Consider the following 22,068-nt stretch of genomic DNA (forward strand, 5'->3'; position numbering starts at 1 on the left):
TCGCCCCTTCCGGGCCACCGTAGCGGCGGCGGGAGGCGGGGGCGCGCGGGGGCTGTTGGGACGGGTTGTGAAGTTGGACGCGGCGCGGAAAGTCGGCCCGCGCGGCGGGACGGCGCTGATTGGTCGGCAGTGTGTACCAGACCCCGGAGAGAACCGCGAGCGGCGGCTGCTGAGCCAATCGGCGCGGCCGGCTCCCGGCGCCGGGTCCGGGCCCTGAGGAGGCTCCGCCGGGCAGGGAGGGGCAGGCGGGCGGCGGGGCCCGAGAGGTACTGAGGGGAACCAGGGGACGGGCTGGGCTGGGGGTCGGGGGGTTCACGGTCGGCTTCTGTTTCTGAGGGAGGGAGGAGCGGAGAGCCGAAGCCGTGTGGGAGCGTCCCGTGAGAGCTCCCGGCTGGAGGCCTCTCAGGTTATGTGAGTGCTGCTGGTGCTTGAAGTTAACGGAGTGGCGAAGAAGCGGGAGTAAACTTCACAGGGCTGGGCCTGGCGGGCTGGGCCTCGGTCCCAGCGGCAGCACAATTCAGCAATACGGCGGGTTTTCCTGCTTCTTCATTCGAGAGCTGCCTTCAAAAGACCTCCTAGTGTCACATTTCTTGTAAATTACCTTGTTCTTGAGGGAACGGGGTTGAATGGGGCTGTTCTCGACTTGTGACCTGTTGTGTGTCCTTAATTCATTATTTTTTGTTTTAATTTTTTTGCAAAGTAGGTGCAGCCATGCAAGAAAGCATTCGTTTTGCTTCATCAGGAGATGACATTAAGATATGGGATTCCTCATCGCTGACTGTGGTGGAGCAGTTCAACCCACATACATCTCCGCATCCCGTCAGCTCTCTGTGTTGGGCCGCCAATAGTATCCTTTACAGCTTCAGCTGCAGTTCTGTGTGTGCTCTGCGAAGCGCCACAGCATTCCTTTTGTAAATGACAGGTCTGGTGTCAGACTGAACTGCATGAAAAAACTCTTCTGTGCTCTTGTTCTCTGTGCTGAAATGATTTACAGAATAAACTCGTGCTGGTAAAGGCTTCCAAAGAAGCATATCCTCCTTTAAGAGGTTAACACGCGTTTGGTGATGGTGATGTGGCTGGATTGCCAACCAACTGTAAAACTTATTAGTCTGTTTTTTCTTTATGAGTTGATTACGATTATGACTTCCAAGGCAGCCTTTAATTTATTGACAAGGCTGAAAACACCTCATTTGTGTGATGGAATTCTATATGTGGGGAGAAGAAACGTAATGTAACCGTAATCTGCTCTCACCCCTCACTCTGTAGGCAGTGGTTAAGCATAGCAGGAAGGGGAGGGAAACAAGATCTGTGTATTTTTGTGCGTACAGGTCTGTGTGTGTATGCGTATTTACTGTGTCTATATACACACACATCTATATATGTCTGTGTCTGTTGTTAAGTAAACTTGAGCATAGACACTTTCATCCTACTTGCTTTTTCTCTTTATCTCTGCCACCAGAGCTGAACAGAGCATCCTGCTCCATATGCTTGTTAGGTGTAAACAGTTGGGCTTCATTCTGCATAGTTATTTAAGGTAAAATGACTTGAAATAAAGAAATATTAGTCACCACTCTGCATATTGCCTTATGGTTGGACTAGATGATCTTAGTGGTCTTTTCCAACTTAATGACTCTGTGGTGTTAAATCCAGCCCTATAAGCTGTGTTCTTAGTAAGCAAATATAGAATCGCAATGGGTATTAGCCTGAAGATGTAGGGGATAAACATCTGAGTGATTACCCAAATAGTTTGGGGTAGGGTGCAGGGCCAGTTGCTCTGCTTGTATACCGGAGGCTTTTCTTAGCACTTTGACCTATTTGGTGCAATAAAAGGTATTTTCTACCTTACCCCCTTCCCTTTCCCCCCTCCATACAGAGAGAGACAAACTAGCAAACGTATTCATTGTACTCCAGGGGCAACATGACAAACTGCTTTAATTAACATTTATTATGAGCAGGACTCCTCAGTGAAATTCTTTCACTCTTTCAGTTTGTTCTGGTAGCAGCAGCAGATGTCACTCTGAACTCCACTGATAAAGGAGCTTGTATTTGGGGTGGTGGGGTTAAAAAGGAACGCAGGCTGGGTGAGCTGCCTCAGCAGGGAAGAGCTCTTAAACAATATCTGCCAGGTATTTCTCCTCTGAAAGAAACTGCACTGTTTTGTATTGGGAAGCAAGAGCTACAAACGCTGCGAGAGCTTCTTAGTGGAAGCTCATTAAATAGCCTTATGTTTCTATTTCTAGGGCCCTTCAAGGTGAAGTACTTCAGATAGTTGGGCTTCCTGTTATCTTTTCAGTATGGGAGACTCGTGGTTGCTTGTATTAATTGAAAGTTTGATATGGTTATCATCCATAACTTGTCCCTAAGATAGCTTCCTGGTCAGTGCTTCAGCTGCTGGGGATAAAATCGTTGTGTCAAGCTGCAAAAGTAAACCTGTTCCACTTTTTGAAGTAGCTGAAGGAGTAAGTATGGGGTGTGTGTGTGTGTGTGTGTGTGTGCGTGCATGCCCAACCCATCTTGTGTGCTCTTTGCATCTCATCTCTTCTGCACATTGATTATCAGTTGAATTTCGGAGGGGTGAAAAGTGAACATGAAGTGGACAGGTGGCACTGTAAAATCTTCAGAAAGCCAGACTTGGTTTTGGTGGGGTTCCTCTAATGACTTCTTGTATTCTAAGCCATTCTGGTTGTTCTCTTTTAGTAGCTATTGCAATGTTCATTAAATTGGGAGTCCTGGGAGGTGTGCAGAGTGGCTTTTAGGTGTGCAGAGCAAACGCTTTCAGAGGTGGGGAGTTTGTTGTGGAGATTCCACCAAATCTGATGCGATCCGAATGCGATCATTCCAGTTTAACCATCCCAATCATTAGATGGACTTGTGTGGTTTGCTTGTTTTTTTTCTTCTTCAAATCTCGGGGACTTAAAAGTGAATTTTCAACGTGATAGAAATGAATAATTTGCCCTCACTGTGGGTCTATCGCTGAGACTGACGGGGTTTTTTTTTCTATTCCAAAAGCTGCCACTGGGGTGATTATGTTAAAAAGAAGCACTTTGTGGACTGGGGAGGTTTGCTGCTTTAATATTCTTTGTCATGTTTTGGGAATGTGAAGTACGTGACTTAGACAACTTCTTAATATTCCGAGGGCTTTTTTCCCCAGACTTAGCAGCTTCTTTTGAAGAGTCTCTACCCAAATAGAAGCCTATGATTGTACTTTAGAGAGCTCTAATTTAAAGGGAAAATGCGTTTTGAAGGAAAAAGATGCTCAAATAATTTAAAATGGTGATACGAGAATGTAGTGTTGGAGAGTTTATTAGTTAGAATATTTGACCATTGAAGTATATTGAATGTATGTCCAAATTGGGTTGGACTTGAAATGCTTCATGTTTGGCAATGACTGTGGCGTACCAATAGGTCATCAGGCAGTGTGGTAAGTTTGTTCACCAAGATGAAAACACCATCATTGTGCTTATAAGCAGATTTGAATAAATCTTTTAATTACCCTTAGAGTACAATTTTTCCTTTCCCTCCTTCCCTGTCAGGCAAAACAGACGTGTGTGAGCTTAAGTTCCAGTTCTTTGTATGCTGCCAGCGGGGGCCTTGATAGCACCGTTCATATCTGGGATCTCAAATCCAGAAGGGTTCACCGCAGCCTTAAGGTAAGCTTGACTGGAGAGGGACTGGAGCTTACATGACTTCCAGAACTTGTTGCCAGTTGTAGTAATGTACTTTCTCTGTCATGGATCTGTAGGATCAAGTTCATAGGTAGGAGCTAGAGTGCCTGCGTGTCTTACATAACTTTGTGTTTTTTATGTATGGTAACTTGCAAATTTAATAAGCAGGCTTAACTTGATGTCTTCAGGGTACACATCTATAATAGCTTGTGTTGAAACTTTCAGGATAGATTTCCTATTTTGAGAATATTTGTTGCTATTCTCTAGTGTTTTTCCAAGGGCCGTGTTTTGGGTAATTGCTGCTTTTGATACTTGAAACCTGGAAGGTGCTTCTGTATCTTGTACGGTCACACGATGGCTGAAGTTGGAAGGGATTTTAAAGTTCATCCATTCCAACCCCACCAGCTCAGGCTGCCCAGGGCCCCGTTCAATCTGGCCTTGATGCCTCCAGGGATGGGGCACCCACAGCTCTCTGGGCAGCCTGTGGCACCACTTCACAGCCTTCTGAGTAAAGAATTTCCCTCTAACATCTAACCTAAATCTCCCCTCTTTTAGTTTAAAGCCACTGTTGCCCCTTATCCTGTCACTAGTTGTAGGATACTGTAGTAGAGCTAATGCCAGGCATGACTCGGTAAGAGAAAATGAATGCAAAGCTGGTGGCCATTTTTCTCTTTTAAACAGATCTAACATAAATTCTCTAAGTATTTCTATGATGTGAAAAATATTACAGTGTTCAATGACGCATGTATCTCCACAATCACTTCAGTAGATGATTTGCCCTCATTTAGGACCGCTGTTAAAGACGCTATAGCGCTGCTATGGTGGTTTTATAAAACTGTGGGTTTTTTTCTGAATGTCTTGGCCTTTTTCCTCCTACCTTCTTCCACAGGATCATAAAGATGAAGTTACATGTGTTGCGTATAATTGGAACGATTGCTACATTGCTTCTGGATCTTTGAGTGGTGAAATAATCCTACACAGCGTTACCACCAATTTATCCAGTACTCCCTTTGGTTATAACAGCAGTCAGGTAGGATCTCTATTAACTTACTGTTGTGTGTAAAGCTTAAGTTTGCATGAGGTATTTAGAAATGAGAAGTATGTATTGAGAGCTGTACGACTTTTTCAGAAGCTGCCAGAACTTTGTTGGCTTCTTTTTTTATCTTTTGATGTTTTTAGGGGCGCCTTAACTGGAAGGAAAAAAGCAGACCTCTATTTATTCTAGCCTTAAATAATTGGTATCCTGAAAGCACAAACTTAGGAGATGTAATGCCAGATTGCCAGTTTTCCTTAGCACAGGTTTTTGCCCTTTCTGAGTCGGTTCTGGTTCAGTGTTGTCTTTTCTCAACTCTGCTGATGTTGTTGGTTTCTGGAACTGCAGTGGTTTCCTGTGGTGATTTTGGGGCATCCTTGTACTCTTGCAACAGTCTCAATTTCTCTGTTACTTTGATGACTGCATACCACATGGAGTTCAGTTTACACCCTGGGATTATCCCCACAGACCTGGGATTCCCTCTAGCAGAGGAATTCCCACCCTCTTGCCAGTGTTATTTTCCTCAGGACTGCCTCCTACACCAACTGTAATGCAGAAGCTCCAGTGCTTCTGCACAAGGCTTACTGATCCCAAAGGCAGTACACAGAGGCAAGTGAACAGCCAGCACTTTAATGGAAGGGTATTCAGGTTACCGAGAGCAGCTGGCACATAGCGTGTCCACCAAATCCTTGTTTCTGGTGGTGGCTGGCTGGTAGGCTGCCTGCTCTGGGTTTTCCCCCTGCAGGTAGAGGTGGTAGCAGGCCAGACAGATGTCCTCATGGCCCCTTGGTGCCGTGGCTATCTGTATAGCAGCAGGAGACTATAAAGCATCACGTATTGGAGTAAGCAAGGTCATTCGTAGGAAGCAGCAGGACTTGTTTACAGCTACAGAGCAGTTTCTCACAAACAAGTTTCTTCTAGCTGTGTGCACAAGCTAGAGGCAGTTTACTTGCATTTTCAAGCTAATGTGAGCTCTTTCTCATGGGCTGGTCACCCTTTCAGGCCATGATCATTATTTTTCCACTCAGGAGGTACATTTAATTTTATACAGTTTACAGCAGATTTTATTTTGTAGGCTCTGCTGCCTCAAGAACAAACTTCTGGGCATCTTAAGACTGAACAAAATATAGTCAGCTCTACATGCTAAAGCAGGATTTCGATATTCTACTCAATGTCTGTTGTTGCCATGAGCAGACTAGGTAGTCTGGTTTCTGATTTATCCAATTTAATCAGATTTACAACTGAACAGAGCCATCTGTAGAGTAAATGAGAATGTAAGCCTATGTTTGAAAATAATACATTTATTTAATCTGGAGATTAAAATTGCACAGCTGCTCACAGAGTAAGAGCATTGAGGTTTTCTATTACCTACTTAGGTACTTCAGTGAGATTTTTTGAATGACTAGTTTGAAGGGAAACTGTGAAAGACAAATAGAAAACAGGTGTACTATTGAAGGCTTTGGTAGTTTCCACTGCAGTTCCTTTCTAAGACTCAGAAAATATTGCAGAATTAGCGAAGTGTCGTTAAGATATCAAGGCTTGGTATCAAAGCTTCCACAATAGTGAAGGAGCTCTGTTGTCCCGCTGGATGTTACACACTGAGTTCTTACAGTGACTTCAGGTCCAGAGAAGGGCAATGAGGCTTGTGAAGGGCTTGGAGAATCAGCCCTACGAGGAGAGGCTAAGGAAGCTGGGGCTGTTTAGTCTGGGGAAAAGGAGGCTGAGGGGAGACCTTGTCGCCCTCTTCCAGTACCTGAAAGGTTCTTACAGCGAGAGTGGGGCAGGTCTCTTCTCACTAGTGACAAGTGACAGGACGAGGGGAAATGGGCTCCCCAGGGAGGTGGTTGAATCGCCATCCCTGGATGTGTTTAAGAGCCGTTTGGATGTGGTACTCAGGGATATGATTTAGCAGAGGGTTGTTAGAGTTAGGGTACTGGTTAGGCTGCGGTTGGACTTGATGATCTTCAAGGTCTTTTCCAACCTGATTAATTCTATGATTCTAGCTAAGGAATGATGAAGGCGTTGTACTCTGGACATTTTTCTCCCTTTTTCATTGAGCCACTTTCATAGAGCCAGTGTGGGGACGTTTCTAGTGGGGAATACTGAAGTTGTGCCATAGTTTTCTGTTACTGCAGCAGCATTTTTTAGTCTTAGATTGCGATGGAGTAGGAGGTTACATTTTTCTCCTATCTAACCTGAACAATACAAGCTGATGAAGAATGTCTTATGGCTTTACGGCATCACAAAGATCGTGGCGCATTTCTGTTGAAAAAATCTCCATTAAGTTCAAACCCTACTTTCAGGTGCTGCAGTATCTTTGATCCATCACCGTAGTCTCATACTTATATTGAAGCAAAATTGTACTTCATGCTTGGCTTGATCTTAAAAATCCATCTGTCTAGTCAGTTCATTTTTCTGGTTTGATTGTTGCTGTGAAAAACACGATGTGAGACAGGGACTGCAGGAATATCCATGGGTGGATTAAAAGGCTGGGATGAATATCTGGAGTGGGGATTGTTCTGCTAGTTAGTTGGAAAATTAAAGAAGTTCTGGTGAGGATGATTTGCATCAACCTGTTTGATAGATTTCTACTCTTTCCACCACGAAGTGATTAGGAGTAAGTGATGCAGTGAATAGCTATTTTGGCAGATGAAATCAAGAGGCCTACTGCAAAGCTGAGTGACCTTTAAGATGGCTGAAGATCTCTGAAGTGTTAAATCAAAGTAATTGCGAGCACGGAGTTACTGTTCGCTTTCTAAAGGGCCTCTAACATGTTTTAAACCGGGGCATTTGATTGCAGTGTTAATTTAAAATGGAATTGAGTTGTAATTTTGTAATGCGGTGACTGCTTGGGTGTCCCGGTTTATCAGCTTATCTCGTGTCCTAATAATGATCTCCGTTCTTCTGTGCGAAAAAGTTTAATTTTTGTTAGGGAGTTTAATTGCTACTTGCGGGGGATTGCAGGATTAATTGTGCAGTGAAGGAAATACATGAAGACTCGAGTCACTCCCTTAAAGAAATCTAAAAAGCCTCTACTTGATTTATAGTTTAGGGGCACAGCTATCTTGAGAGTGAGCTTGAATAGATACACGGTGTATTGTTCTGCCCAGTCCTGGCGAAGCCGTCTGGCTTAGTAAGGATCACCACTCCTTAGTAACTTTTCTCCTGTTGGGGAACGTGAGGTCAGACTAACCTTATAAAACTGAGCTCGTCTCTGTTTGGTTCCCTGTGATGGAATGTAGTTGCCTTGCTAGTTAATTTCTATAATTGTCTGGACTCTACGAGTAGCAGAATAGCCCAAGGCTGCGGTGCTTTCTGTGACTTTAAACAATACTCTTTTCAAATGAGTATTGGCCTATATTCTATTAATTGATTTTGATTTAGAAACATCTTTGTGCTTTCTTAGAGCTAAGTCCTTACACTGAATTGTTTGCAGATCCCATAATTTGTCTTTGCTGTTGGTATTCATTAAGACTACCAGATTCTTATCTGCTTGCTGTTGTGAGGTTGAATTAAAGTTTGTTTTGAAGCATAAAGATTGTTCAAGTCTTCGCTGCCTTGTGCTATTCTCCTAGCAACAGGATTTAGTTTAGCTGTTTGATCAGCTGGCTGATTTGTAAAGAGATGTGATGAGTTTTGGTCACCTCGTATAATGAAATAGCCCTCAGCTTTTTAAACTGTCAATTGGGTTTACAGCCGCCTTCTCTCTTACAAGGCTCACTGAGGTGAAAGGAGGTAGTGTAGTTTCTTTATCTTTAAATGAGATAGTCGATAACGCTGGACTACTTTGTGTTTAGTTTTGAGTGTGTCATTTGTTTGCCAACCGTGGAAAACCCTGAGTGCAGACAATGCTGAGCAATGGGCTAACCACTGTCTGAAGCGTGCTTTTCCTGGTCTGCCTGTTTTACGGTGAGGTGTGAAGGTAAAATGTACTTCTGGGTCTTACAGAAAGTCTGCTTCAGTCACAGCTAAGGCAAAAAAAAGCGTATGGTTTGTGCTGTGTTGACTGGTTGTGTTCTGAAGAAGGCTTTGTTTTTGCTTTGCCCATTCGGCACCTTGTGCTAAACGCATTAGTGGAAGTTCTGTGCATGCAGAATTTGCAGGAGTCACCAGGAGCTGTACTTGGGGTGCAGTGAAACTGCCCTCATATCTGCTCCTTTCCTTGTAGCCTTGGCCGCTTTAGCTCCTGAAAGTGGCTCTTTACAAATCACTGCTGTGTACTAAATAATCTTGAAATGATTGTTCCTGCTAGCTTAGAACACAGACACCCGCTTCTATTCAGTGATGTACTTAAGTGTGTTTGAGTTTCAGCCACAAATTTAAGCCTCTGTTTCCTTGAGTGTGGTTTAGCAGTTGCATTAACGCTTGTTTAGCTTGAAGCTTGTTGCTGACCAGGTCGTTGACAGCGAGGAGTGAATGGGAGCTTCCCTCACACATCTTCTGTCAACAAAAGTTGAACTGAAACTGCTCTGAGGAAGCACGATGACTTTAATGAGAAGTGTGGAGCAGAGATAATACGGGAAGGGTTTGTCATACGAAAGACACAAGAACTGGGCCTGAGGAGAAGAATCATTAGGAAAGAAAATGGGAGGCTTGAAAGGAGAGCGAGGCGGGTTTGAGGAGAGCTGAGAGACTGAAAGTGGTGAACAGGAGGATGGGTGAAGGCAAATATGGAACATGAGCAGGTGCTGGTGCAGAAAGGAAGGGATTTGAAAGTGAGTAAATAGGAGAATTGTGAGGGATGGAAATGTGTCCCACGTAGATCTTGTAATTCATTTTCTCTATGGACATAAATTGAAAGATGCCAGTAAAAAAAGTCTCCATCGTGTCTGGTAGTGGATCATGTTAACTGTATCAAGTCATACTCCGTCTTGCCTGAATGCACAGTTGAAGGCACCGCTTCTTTGTTAGGCATCTGTGCTTCCAGTGAGACATACAACACGACTGCTAGAAATTGGGCTGGAGGCATACAGTCCAACAAATGTCTCCAGTAAAATGAAGAGAAAAATACGATAATGTTTAGTACGGTGCACTGTGATGAGGGCCATGCTAGGAAGTACAATAGCTCTTCTTGTGAGAGCATTGTCAGACAAGCCGATGGCTCTCATCTGTCTGGACTTGAGTGAAGCACTTGAACTTGTGCCTTTTGAGAAAATATTAGCAAGGATGGAGGCTGGAAGAGGAATAGGGATGGGTAAGAAATGGGCTACGTGAAAGAAAACAGTAGGTAATACTGAAGGAATTCTTCTGATTTGGTTATCATGAGCTGACCTTGTTTAGTATTTTAAGTTGTGGTTATGATTTTTTTAGTGTGATGTATAAGTTGACTTCTTATGTATTCAAAACCAAGAAACTTTTCCAGTTTCTTTTTCTTCTCCATCATTGGATGGATCAGGGCTGATCAGGGCATGTGCTGCCCTCAGACAGTAAGTTGAACACAGAACGAACTATTCACTTATGTGTGTAGAGTGGCCGGCCATTGTAGAGTCAGCTTAACATCTGTACTTCTAATGTGTGTGCTGTAAGTAATTCAGCAATGTCTAATGGCGGTATTGCAATCTGTGTTTGTTTTACAGCCTATTCGGCATTTGAAATACTCATCCTTTAAGAAGTCCTTGTTGGGCAGTGTTTCTGACAGTGGAAATGTAACGCTGTGGGATGTAAATACTCAGAACCCGTACCGCAATTTTGAAAACACCCATAAAGCACCAGCTTCCGAAATCTGCTTTTCTCCAGTAAATGAGTTGCTCCTTGTAACTGTAGGTTTGGATAAAAGAATTAATCTCTATGATACTTCAAGTAAAAAGTGAGTATGTTAAACACCTTTGATTTTTTTTGCTGTATGTGAACGTTTTATGAGCTGAAAAAGCACACCCAGTAATGACATTGAATATTTAATTCAGACAATGTTCAGAGTGGTCAATGGGAACTAATTGAAGTGCTGCATGAGTGACCACTTGCAAGTGCTTAAGCATGGGCTTTTCTTATTGATGGAGTGCAATTGGCTTCTGCGGTGGCCAGTACAGCCTGTGAGGACCTGCAAACCACCTGGCCTTAGCTTGCCTGTCCTTCTAGCTTGCAATACAAGACACAGCTGCTGTAAGGTGCAGAGCTGCTGAGCCCTAAATATGGACAGGGTGTTGGATGAAAAAGGAGGTGATGGGCCTGTGAAGTAAGAGAATGGGGTCACAAGTGTTTTCATGGAACTTTGGTTTTAGTTTGGAGTGTGCTTTTAGTCTAGCTGAGTAAAAGCAGATGTTTGGTCATAACTCGGAGGGCTTTAGTAGGATTCAAACACAGACCTAAAGTTGTTCCTAGAGTTGTGGGGAGGTTAGAAGTGATACACCTGGGCAACTGAAGGATATATGCAGCGTGGCTGCTGCTGGAAATGATGATTGCAGTAAATCTTTGTGTCAAAATGGTTGCTTTGAAGATGAAATCTTTTGGAGCACATACAGTTCTTCACTGGTTAAGCTTCAACACTTAGTACGTCTAAGCCTCTGTTCCATACGGTGTATCACTGAATTTACTTTGCACGAGAGAACTGGAACTACTGACCTGCTGTTGAATTCTTAGAGCTGTTTTTTAATAGGTACTCTGTTGTGAACAGTCTAACCATAAAATGAGCATTGTGATGAAGAAGTCTAAAAGCTTTTCTCCTGTTCTTTCTCCTCTTTGAAGATTACTGACAACAATAGTAGCAGATCATCCTCTGACAACAGTGAACTTCATGCCTGATGGTACCACTTTGACTATAGGAAGTTCCCGGGGAAAAATCTGCCAGTATGACTTGAGGAAACTGACATCGCCAGTGAGAACAGTTATTGCTCACAAAGGCTGTGTGACATGCATACGTCTTCAGTCCAGTAGCACTTTTTCCAAGGTAAAAACAAACAAACAAGAACCCAAATCGGAAATTTTCCAATTTATTATTCAGTGTGTAGATTGATAAAAGCAAAATGTAAGCTTAAGATCTGAGAAATGTTAGTAATGAATTTCTAAGCATCATAAATGCCAGCAAAGATGATTCATACGACACGGAAATAAGAGCTTTATAAATCGCTCAGTCTCATGTGAGCAAGGTAATGTTAATGACATTTTTTTTTCCTCCTAATTTTCAATGCAGAGATGAGCGAAACTTTAATCTTGAACTTCCTGGTGTGAATGTGTTGCCGTTGCAGATCAGTTTGCGGCATCCTAAATGGATTTGCAGACAGTAGTGCAAAGATCCTTAGTAACCCCTTTTACTTAAGGGGAAGACACACAGCAGCCCAGCTTGAAGTATTTTGCCTGCGGAGAACTTGATTAAATAGTATAGAAGGCTTAAGACGTTCTTCCAAGACCCAAGTAGGCTCTACTTGATCCAAAAAACACAAATGCCAATTCACTGGAGGTGGGAGAGAATGTTTGAAGTGTATTTTCTTTTTAACTGCTCCAAGACTTTCTTCTTCCAGCTTGCTTGCTGCTGCTGTTTGACTGTCCCATTGCAATTTCTGCTAATAATCTTATTTCTTGCTTTACCTATGTCTAAGCCTAGGATTAAAATTGACTAGTACCAGCTCACTGTCACCTTCAGTTCTATTGCTATTTTCTTGCAGTTCCACACAGCGTTCATATTATAATGCACAAGTTTCCCATGTTCTTTGAAATTACATTAAGATATATATATTTGTAAAGGCACATCTCCTAGGTAGATTTTGGAAATTGAAACTATTTTAGTGTTTTGAAACAGGAAGAATATTGGCTGATATTTTTTCCTTCTAACTGAACAGGGAGTAACTTCTCTTACTTTGTTCTTTTTTCCTCAGGCAAACCTTAAGGGTTCTTCAAGTAAACCTGTATCCAAAAGAGTAGAAGTCAAAGCTGGTAGTAACCTTACAGGAATTCCAAATACTGGCATCAAAAATCTAGCTTCTCAGGCATTGGCAGCTATTTCCTCCCATCTGACACTGACAAATGAGAGTAAAGGGGGAGAGGTTTTTCAGGAGAAAACAGGTAGCGTCTTCTTCCTACTCTTATATATTTGATATAATGTGGAAGATAGGAGGAATAAGTCATGCTTTGACTGCTACAATAGAAAAATTACATTGAGGGAAGGGCATTTGTTTCAAAGAAGAAATGTATATGCACGCACACCTGTACCTTCTTCAGCTTACCCTGCTGCATTCATTGGACAGGCTTTGAGCCTGTGGGACACGAATCAGGTCCTAGTTTAGAAACTCTTGCTTCAAGTCCAGAATTTTAGACTACTTGTATGTATGTAAATATTAAAGGGAAAAGTTCCATGGTGACATCGTGGGACTTTTCTGTGTTTTGCTTTCTTGCAAATTATCCTTATGTTCATAATATACTTTGGGTCACAAAGTCTGTATGGAATGCAGAGCTAATGGTTTGCAATTCTATTAATAAATTGGAGCAACAGACCTCATCAAATTACTAAACCAAACAAACACACACACAGAACAAAACAAACCCACAAAACAAAACCCAAGTGAGAACTGTGCTGTATTTTTCCTATGTCACACGATAGAAAAATGTTAAATATAGTTGCATGTATGATTAGTTGTATAACTGTACTTGCTATTTTTGCTTCTGAAATTAACAAGTATTTTTGGTAAGAATTCTAAGCGTTATTCTGAAATTCTGCCTCTGTGTGAAATGTGCTCTTAATTTTAGTTAATTCAGGAGTTCTTAAAATATGATCCCATCAGCAGCTGTTAGTTTGATTCTTGGAGATTCCTCGCGCTGTTTAAAAGCAATAGCACTTTTCCCACACTTTTTAAATAAGAAGATATACATTTAGAAACACTAATTAGGCAATAAGCCACTGCAGTCCACAGGGATGTGTATTAATGACCTCCCATGGGCATGCAATGAATTGTGAGGTGAAGTAGGATGATTCCTATGTACTCCAGAAGAGTTGCTAATCAACATTACTGTATAGCATGGAAAATTTTATTTAAGGTAAGAAATTCATAGTTTATTGTCTCTTATTGCCATTGCACTTTGAAAGTGTGATTGATTGTTACCTCTTAAGTGGGACCACACGTAACAAGTTAATGTTTGAAGAAAATAGAGGTTTATCAAATAAAACATATTTTGTGAAGCAAAGTATTCAGCTTGGAAAGTGAAGGAAGTATGCTTAGGAAGATCATAGAATCATAGAAAGGCCTGGGTTGAAAACTGTCACATAGTTTCAGTCCCCCTGCCATGGGCAAGGTCACCAGCCTCTGGACCAGGCTGCCCGGAGCCACATGCAGCCTGGCTGTGGTCTTCAAACTTCAAAATGGGAATGGTTGAGAGACCATAAACAGCATTTTTTTTTTTTTGCTGTGGAAAATCTAAGCCAAGAGGATAGATTTTAGCATTGTAGAAATACATAGTATTCAATGAAGTGACCTGATAGCATATTTAAATTAAAAAGCAAACAGCAACCACCTGTTCATACAACTTACAAATGGTCCGGAGCTTCTAGTCATAGATTCCAAAATATATTCATTTTGTCACAGAGTCCAAAAGTATAAAGTAATTAAGAATGTGATAAGTTTGTATATTGTCTGAGCAGACTTCCCATGAGCTTCAATTGAATGGCCATCATCCACATAAGCTAATTCCTACATTTAGGTGGCAGTGAACTCGTAAGCATACGCAAAAGGTATCTTCCTGTTTTATGAAGCTTTTTTCTATGTACGTAAGTCTTCTGTAATTTGTGACACAGGGGTTGATATTGCTCTTCTAGTTTGACTCATAGTGCCATGTATTACTTAACTAAGAAATGCCATCCCATACATGCCTCTCAACTGGCACATATAAAGTGAAAAATTGAACCCGAATGTGTAGAATGTTCTGAAGTACTTGCTGGAGTTTGCAGGCTTGCTGTGAGTTTATTTAGGGATAATGCATGATATTTTTGAAACTGTCAGTTACTAACTGAGTGTTGTTGTCCTTTTAAGGCCTTCCCCACAGCTGCAGCCTGGATGTGATTCCATCGAAAGAAACAGATAATGGGAAAAGTGCAGATTTAAATAGTTTTGATGACTTGGGTCGAAGTAGTTTAGGAGATCTGTTTTCTCCTATCAGAGAGGGTAAGTTGCTAATACTGAAATTTGTTTTAAAAAAATAAAGTGATCTGCATATGATTATATTCTGGCCTGTGTGTACTCACTTGGTCTCTTAATTTATCAATGAACTGAATACGATTATCTGAAAACTTCAATGATGTTCATTTAATTAAAGAATTGTTTCTGTTCTGCTGTTTTGTAGATGTTACTGTGTCTAAAGCAAATGAAGATCCTCCAGGAAAAGGAGACGATAAAGATATTTTGAGTATGTTTTTTCTTTGTGGTCACTGGAAGCCTGCACTTGTTTTCCTATGCTAACTTTGTCATACCATAGAAAGATGTCAAATGATGCAAGCAGGCACTGAAACAGATGAACTTGATGAGCTTTTCTGGAAGTTGTCTAATATTGCATGTTAAGACCCAACATGCAATAATGGGAAATCACAGATCTGGTCACAAAGTGATTTTGCTGTCCTTTTAGGAAATTGGTAGTGGTGTATGGAGGCTCCTCTTATTTTGTTGCTTTCATGTAGACAGCGACAGCATAATTTGGGGATTCCTTTGTTGTGGTGGGTTGTGCTTTTTTGAGTGAGCTGTTTGTTTTTTGTGGATGTGTGGCTTATTTTTGTTATCATGTCTTTGTGTGATTGTGTTTTATTTGTTTGTTTTTTTCTTTCACTTTGAAAATTTGCATGTTTCACCCTTCTCATTTTAGGTCTGGATTTTCAGTCCTACCTTTCAGGTATGGATTTGCTCCCACAGCTCGCCACTGCCTTTCCAGTAAAAAGAAACCCAGTGGGTGGTAGCACACAAGGGATACGGTCCAGCCCGTTACATGCACAAGTGGGATCTCCAATTAAAGAAGAGGAAGAACATCCAGAGACTGACATTAAAAAAATGAATGTTGGGAAACAAGAAACTAAAGAAGCCTTAAAGCAGGTATACAGGTGTTAATCCCTGTTATGAGTGCTCGTTTTAGTATCTGACAGAAGTATTTTTACTTGAAGGTTCTTAAGCATCCCAGCTAATCTTTTTCAGCTCTTTTCACACTGACACAACCTGTGAAATGTTCAGTGTGAAGTATGCTGGTTTTCAGCAATGCAAAGTAGTTGTATATTCCTATATTCCTGTTAAGCTCAGATTACAAAAATTTATGTGAAACAAAACTGGGCTAACTTTTAAAATATCTTTGATTTTTCTAAAAACATCAAAAATGTCATTATTAGATCACATCGCTATGTTTCTTTATTGTTATTAGGTCAAGTGCAGCAGCTTTTCTCTCTGTTCTCTCTGCCATAATTCTTTTTTGAGATACCTTTGACATGCTGATGCTGAGACCCCGACTCCTTCTGTTTTCATTTTGAGAGGTCTGGTTTACTAGGAATGATATTTATAACTTTGGCTGCTCTTTTTGTACTCCTTTCTCTATGTTTGCAGCCGAGGCAATTTTGAGATATTTAAGCAATCAATTTTTGAGGTGTGTTACTAGAAGAAAAAAAAACAAAACATTCATTTATTAGTAGTTTCTTAAAGCCAAAAGTATTTGAAAGCTGTGTGTTCTTGAAAACTTGGTTTTCAAGTGATGCTTAACTTAGTTTTCAAGTGCAATTAGATAACTGTAATCAGTAGGGTTGCGTTTTTGATTTTTCAGCTTTCGAAGTTGAGCTCAGTAAATGCAGAGCCCAGAACTTTAAGTCCTCCTCCACCAGTATCCACTGCTGTAAAGAGTCTTGAAACAAATGAGCGACTAGTGAAGAATATTCAGGCCCATCCTGCGTATGATCTAGCAGTGAATGGTACTACCTCAGCAAGTAAGTTGATTGGTTTTCTTTGTGGGGTTTTTTTTTTTTTCAGCCCATCAGTTGTAGATGTGGTTCATTGCAAACTGATGCAAAACCTGCTAAAATGGGCAGCATTACTCAGCCTGGATTCTACTGTAAATTCAGATGGCTCTCTTAGAACATCTCTATTTGCCCATGAAAAAAAACTTGTTCTACATCTGTATTTTTATGCATTTCTTGTTAATTGTATAGGTCCAAAGATAACTGTGCCTGTCACTACTGGAGTTGCCAACTCACTGTCAGAAAAAATAGTAGAAACCATTGGGAGTGGCAGACTAAATGCACCTCTGACATCAATCCAAATAAACTTCATTCAGAATATGATCCAAGAAACACTGGATGACTTCAGGTACTGACATTTATGCAGAACGCTCTGTTTTCAGTGACGTGTTTTCTTAGTAAGGTATTCTAACATTTACTTTAGCGTATTTCTTACTCGCATTAGGAGATGAGTCCACGAATAGCCTCAATCTTGAAAATCTAGGCATGAGACTTTATTTTGAACAGCACGAGTGTTTGATTAGATTGATGTCTCTGAACGTTTTTTGTGTGTGTGACTTTGCTAACGTATTTCCAGAGTGACTGTTTGAATAACTCTCAGACAGTACATTTATCTGCATAATGAAATTCTCACTGCTTTCACGCGGCCCCGTGCTGACTTCTTTCCCTCTCCTGTAGTCCTAGCAGGAGAAATTTCTTTTCTTAAAGTTGATACGTGATGAGCGTGGTTGATTTGTTGGACAGTTGATTTGTGTTGGCTTTGATTGATTGTTGTTTGCTTTGCATGCGTAAGGTAAATCACTTTGTATATTTCTGTTGGCAAAGCTTTGCATAAAAAGATATTTGTGTTGTAAATCATAGATCCATAGAATATCCTGAGTCAGAAGGGCTCTGTAAGAATTATAGAGTCACTTTCCTTTCCTAAAACATGTAGCAAACAAGGAGAGGGAGGAAAACAGTTGCTGGGCAGGGGAGGTGTTGCCATCTTGGTGAGAAAAGGTGACACAAAACTATTGCAGGAGGTCCATGTGCTGTGGATGGCTGCATCTGCCCACAGAAGAACACACTGTTAGTTACTAAATATCTTTAAATAAGAATACCATGCTGTAAATCTCTGCTGGGGATATTTGGCTATAGTTGCACATCTAATTTTAAAACTTTCTCATGATTTAAAGTGCAGTTTATGGATTGCGTTTCCTTTCTCTTCAAAGTTTTTTATTTTGGCATTTTAATATTGGAAAATAAGTTGTTAGATTTGTACTTCCAGTGTCTGAGATGCAGAGTTTGTGAGATTGTGTTTCTCACAATTTATTTGAATTGAAAAAAAAAAAAAACACTCATCTGTTGAACTTCGTGTTTTTGGGAGACAACCAGCATTTCTGGACTCTAAGATAGCATCTGTGCTAAATATACGTGAGGAAAATGTTTTGCCTCTAGTAGGAGTTCTGCAGCACAACAACATGTGGAGACTGAAATTGAAGGTCATCGTGCCTTTTGCATACGCTGTGTGTTTTAGGAAAGGAGAATGGTCCATGTGTGACTACTTACAAAGTACCTTACTTTGTCAGACCGGTGACACCAATAGTACAGTACTTATTACTGGGCATTGGCACTGCCAGTCTTCAGGAAGAGCATATGAGCTTGCCTGCTTTTTTTTCTTGGGGGTGGGAGGTCTGGGGGGCTTGGGGGTGATGAACTGAAGCAACAGCTTTTTAGTAGCAGATAAATATCACACAGTGGTGCTTGTGGTCTAGGAACTGAAATTCAGCTTTGCATGGTAAAAATGAGGGTTAGAAGTTAACAGCTTGCAAGTGAAAAAGCCATCTTGATATCACCATGTATATATTTCTGTTTCTAAATGGAAAAGTTCCTAAACAGAGATTAAATCTTCCAGAAAATAGCTGGTAGAGGAGTCAGTTGTGCAGTTTAAATGTTTTTAGGCTGATATTTCGTAATGTCACAAAGGCGAAGAAGTAGAGTTCTGGAGATAATTGCTGCTTCCTAAATAAAATAAAGCATTATCCGTCTGTAATTCTTTCCCCAGAGAAGCATGCCATCGAGATATTGTGAATTTGCAAGTGGAGATGATCAAACAATTCCATATGCAGCTGGTATGTATAAAGAGTGTTCACTTTTAGTAGTATCGAGGTATGGCAGCTATTCTGTCAAAACTGGAAATCAATTTTTGCTTACTACGAACAAGAAAGTGAAGATGGGATGTGAAGGAGGGAGAAAATGTTATGAAATGGAATCTGTTAAGCTGCTTTGTGTTTAATAAGTAAACATATGTGTTGGATAGGCATCATCAGTTCCATATTTCAGAAGTTAGGACAAAAAGGATTCAAATTTAATTGTCCTTCATAAAGGACCAAGAGCTGGGCTAAGTAAGAGTTAGATGGAGTTTATATGGACTGCTTTGCTTACAGGTACCACGTGTGCTGCACGGTGCTCTGTGTCCTTTAACTTCTCCTTTCTATGAAACTTTGTTCTTTTGATGAGCGCTGAAAAGACCTTGTCTCAATACGAAACATTGTAATGGAACCTGCATTAGTAGAATCTCATCATAAAGAAATGCAAAATAGACTTTGATAAAATATTCACTAATGTATTAATAATCAAAATACTGTATGTTTAATAAAAATAAATAAATAAAAATACTTTACTTTCCTTACCAGAAGTTTAAAACCAGTGTTATTTAGGTAATTTAATTACCAAAAGGGATATAAAAATGGATGGGGAAAAAAAAATTGATATGGTTGCTGATTGGTTTGGTTTTTTTTTTCCTTTTTTCTAGAATGAAATGCATGCTCTGCTTGAGAGATATTCTGTAAATGAAAGCTTAGTGGCTGAAATTGAGAGACTGCGAGAGGAAAACAAAAGACTGAGGACTCACTTCTGAAAGCTTCCCACTGCTAACTTTGTTAGCGTGAACTCACTGCGTGTGGTGCGTTGCTTGTGACAGATCGTCCATCATCACTGACGCATTGTGTGGAGACCTGCTATTATCTTGAATGTGAATCTTTCCTAAATGGTGTCAGATACTGTATGTAATGATAAGATTTGTAACAGATAAACACCACATAAAGAAAGTTTGCCTAGGCATGCTTACAGTCTTGAAATACATCCTTCCAATAGAGAAGCTGAAAGGATAACTACTTGATCAGAGTTTTAGTGATATGCGAAGTGCCTTTTTATAAGCAAAACCAAAATAGGACAGATGCTTTTTGTATAAGAATTTTTTGGTATACCAACTTTTCTATCTGTTTCTGTGTTTTATTGCTGTCAGAAACAATCACTGTAGCTTGCCTTTCAGATACTTTTCTCAGAGAAGGAGAGAGAAGGCTCAATTTCCATATGGCACAGAGCCTGCGGTATTTTGTTAATCCTATGCAGCTGGCAACTCTTCAGCCCTGAGTAAAAACTAGTTTCAACATATTCCCAAATTCAGTACCTACCACCTTGCTCGTTATATTTGTAACTCTGAAACCTGTGCTTGTCTGCAGTGAACTCTGTTGTTGCAAACACTACTTCAGCCACATAATGAGGTTTTTAATTGTACAACTTCAGCTGTGAATCTAGAAACCTCTTTTTACTCACACATTTGGATAATGTCATGGTTTGCCTGGTTTGAATGCAGCCTTAGTCTTCCAAAAATGAGTATATTCAGCCATATAATGTAACACTGTGTAAACGCGGTCCTTCAGTCTGTGATTTAAGCACCTTTGTCCCCCCTCCAGTTTTTTTAATGCTCAGAGGCCCATGCTTACTACTGAGCAGTTGTTTTACAGTTTTGACTGTTGTTTAGCAGCATTGCAGCCTTTTTCTTTGAGGTCAACTGCAAACCAAACGTGGGTGTGTGAGTCACATAACAAATGGCATAGAGGAGAAATTATTACATCCGTGTGGTAATGTTATCATAGTTGTGTGTAAGTACACTGAAGTGAAGCTCAGTATTGAATCCTCACTGCTGAAGTCCATAAGAAATTTATCTTGGCCTTTTTTTATTATAAGCCAAGAGATTAAATTCAATTAAAACGTCAATTTAATTTCATTTAAAAATGGAATTAAATTTTTTAGTGTTCAGTTATAAATTCCTCTGAAAAGTCTCTTCTATAGAAGTGCGTTTTGCTATTTAAATTGTTCTGAAAGCTTCTTAATTTTCTCACTAATATTTCGTGTTTTTTTTTCATGGAATCATTAAATCTCAAGCAAGGGAAGTCTGCGAACGTGGTGAGTTAATTAGTTAAAACATCAAGTGCTGAAAGTCATGGTGGCACTCTTCCACTAAATAAGAAAGCCATAATATATAATGTAACTTATTTTTAAATGTTGTAAAACTAAGAAAAAAAATACCCTATATCTTTTCGCTATCTTAACTTCTTTTACAAGTTAATTTTTAATGTCAGTTAATGACAAATAAAACCTCATATCAAAATGAGGGTGTTCAAGTCTTCAGTATTGCGGACAGGAGTTTGCACATCTGCAGGCTTACTGCTATTGCCTTTTAAATGCATTTCTATGCCAGAACTTCATGGGGAAAGGATGTGGAGTAGATTAAACTTTTGTTTTTGTAATTTAACACAGTATAAAGAATTTAAGAAATAAGATTAACTTATAGATGATGCAAGTTTAGTCAACCCATTAACCACAGTTTTCTAAGACAATAGGAGTTAAAGGCATCAAAAATGTTACAGTTCTTCAACTAGTTTTTCAGCATTAACAAATAGCCTTGCGTAGTCGCATCTCTTGGTTTGTCCCCCAAGTGCTCTTGCTGGTATACCCAGATGACAGCAGGGAATTAGGTAAGTATCTAGGGTATTTGGCTTGTAGATACTTGTTTTTCGCAACTGAGAACTGGGTAATGTTTTTCTGAGTTCCCAAACTGAGACAAATATAGCAGCAGTGATTGAAAGGATACATTTTGGCCTTTCACAATATTTTAGGGCTTCTTTTCCATATCTCAGGATTAGGGTAGCACAAGTGGCCGCACATGCTGTGAGATATAGTGCGCTACCGCTATAGGGAGCTGTTTTGCCTTGTACACAATCTGATTTGTATGTTAAAATAAAGCTTGTTTTAACTTTTACAAACAAAATATTGTGGCAACCTATTTTTTAAAGATGATAATTTAATACTGTAATCTTGCTACTTCATTGCAGCCAAAAACATGTCCCAAAGAATGTGTAAATAACTGCTTCCTCTCTGGCTTCACAAAAGTGTTTGTATTACCTCATGCTTTTGGAGTAAAGAACAGATGCAATCTTCCTTCTTCCAGCTTGGGAGTTATTAGAACCATGACAGAGAGATCGTATTCACAGCTAAAAATAATGTTCAAGCAGATGTTCAGGGTGGAAGAGTAACCTCACAACCGAAGCTGCTGGTAAGCTGGAGATCTTAGATCCTGCATCATCATCATACTGAATGTTTGACTTTTTTATTTTATTTTAAATCCCATTCTGTGTCATGCA

General features: G+C 40.3%; 1 protein-coding gene across 1 annotated transcript; it reads left to right on the plus strand.

The window, feature by feature from the left end:
* The first annotated feature begins 221 nt into the window (after nucleotides 1-221).
* Nucleotides 222-21,687, plus strand: NEDD1 (NEDD1 gamma-tubulin ring complex targeting factor). The gene is made up of 15 exons (XM_072339179.1): nucleotides 222-266; nucleotides 704-847; nucleotides 2,365-2,459; nucleotides 3,534-3,650; nucleotides 4,555-4,695; nucleotides 10,275-10,504; nucleotides 11,380-11,581; nucleotides 12,507-12,693; nucleotides 14,652-14,783; nucleotides 14,962-15,024; nucleotides 15,475-15,698; nucleotides 16,411-16,570; nucleotides 16,793-16,949; nucleotides 18,645-18,711; nucleotides 19,395-21,687. The coding sequence occupies exons 2-15, from the start codon at nucleotides 712-714 to the stop codon at nucleotides 19,497-19,499; spliced, it is 2,016 nt and encodes a 671-aa protein (XP_072195280.1). The 5' UTR covers nucleotides 222-266; nucleotides 704-711; the 3' UTR covers nucleotides 19,500-21,687.
* The last annotated feature ends 381 nt before the right edge of the window (nucleotides 21,688-22,068 follow it).

This window comes from Excalfactoria chinensis, chromosome 1, assembly GCF_039878825.1.
Source record: "Excalfactoria chinensis isolate bCotChi1 chromosome 1, bCotChi1.hap2, whole genome shotgun sequence".
Lineage (NCBI taxonomy): Eukaryota > Metazoa > Chordata > Aves > Galliformes > Phasianidae > Excalfactoria > Excalfactoria chinensis.

Bases quoted from the DNA above. Each gene is read 5' to 3' on its own strand.
- NEDD1 (XM_072339179.1), top strand. From the start codon at position 712: ATGCAAGAAAGCATTCGTTTTGCTTCATCAGGAGATGACATTAAGATA. The intron at 10,505-11,379 runs GTGAGTATGTTA...TCCTCTTTGAAG, and splicing joins TATGATACTTCAAGTAAAAA to ATTACTGACAACAATAGTAG. The intron at 18,712-19,394 runs GTATGTATAAAG...CCTTTTTTCTAG, and splicing joins AACAATTCCATATGCAGCTG to AATGAAATGCATGCTCTGCT.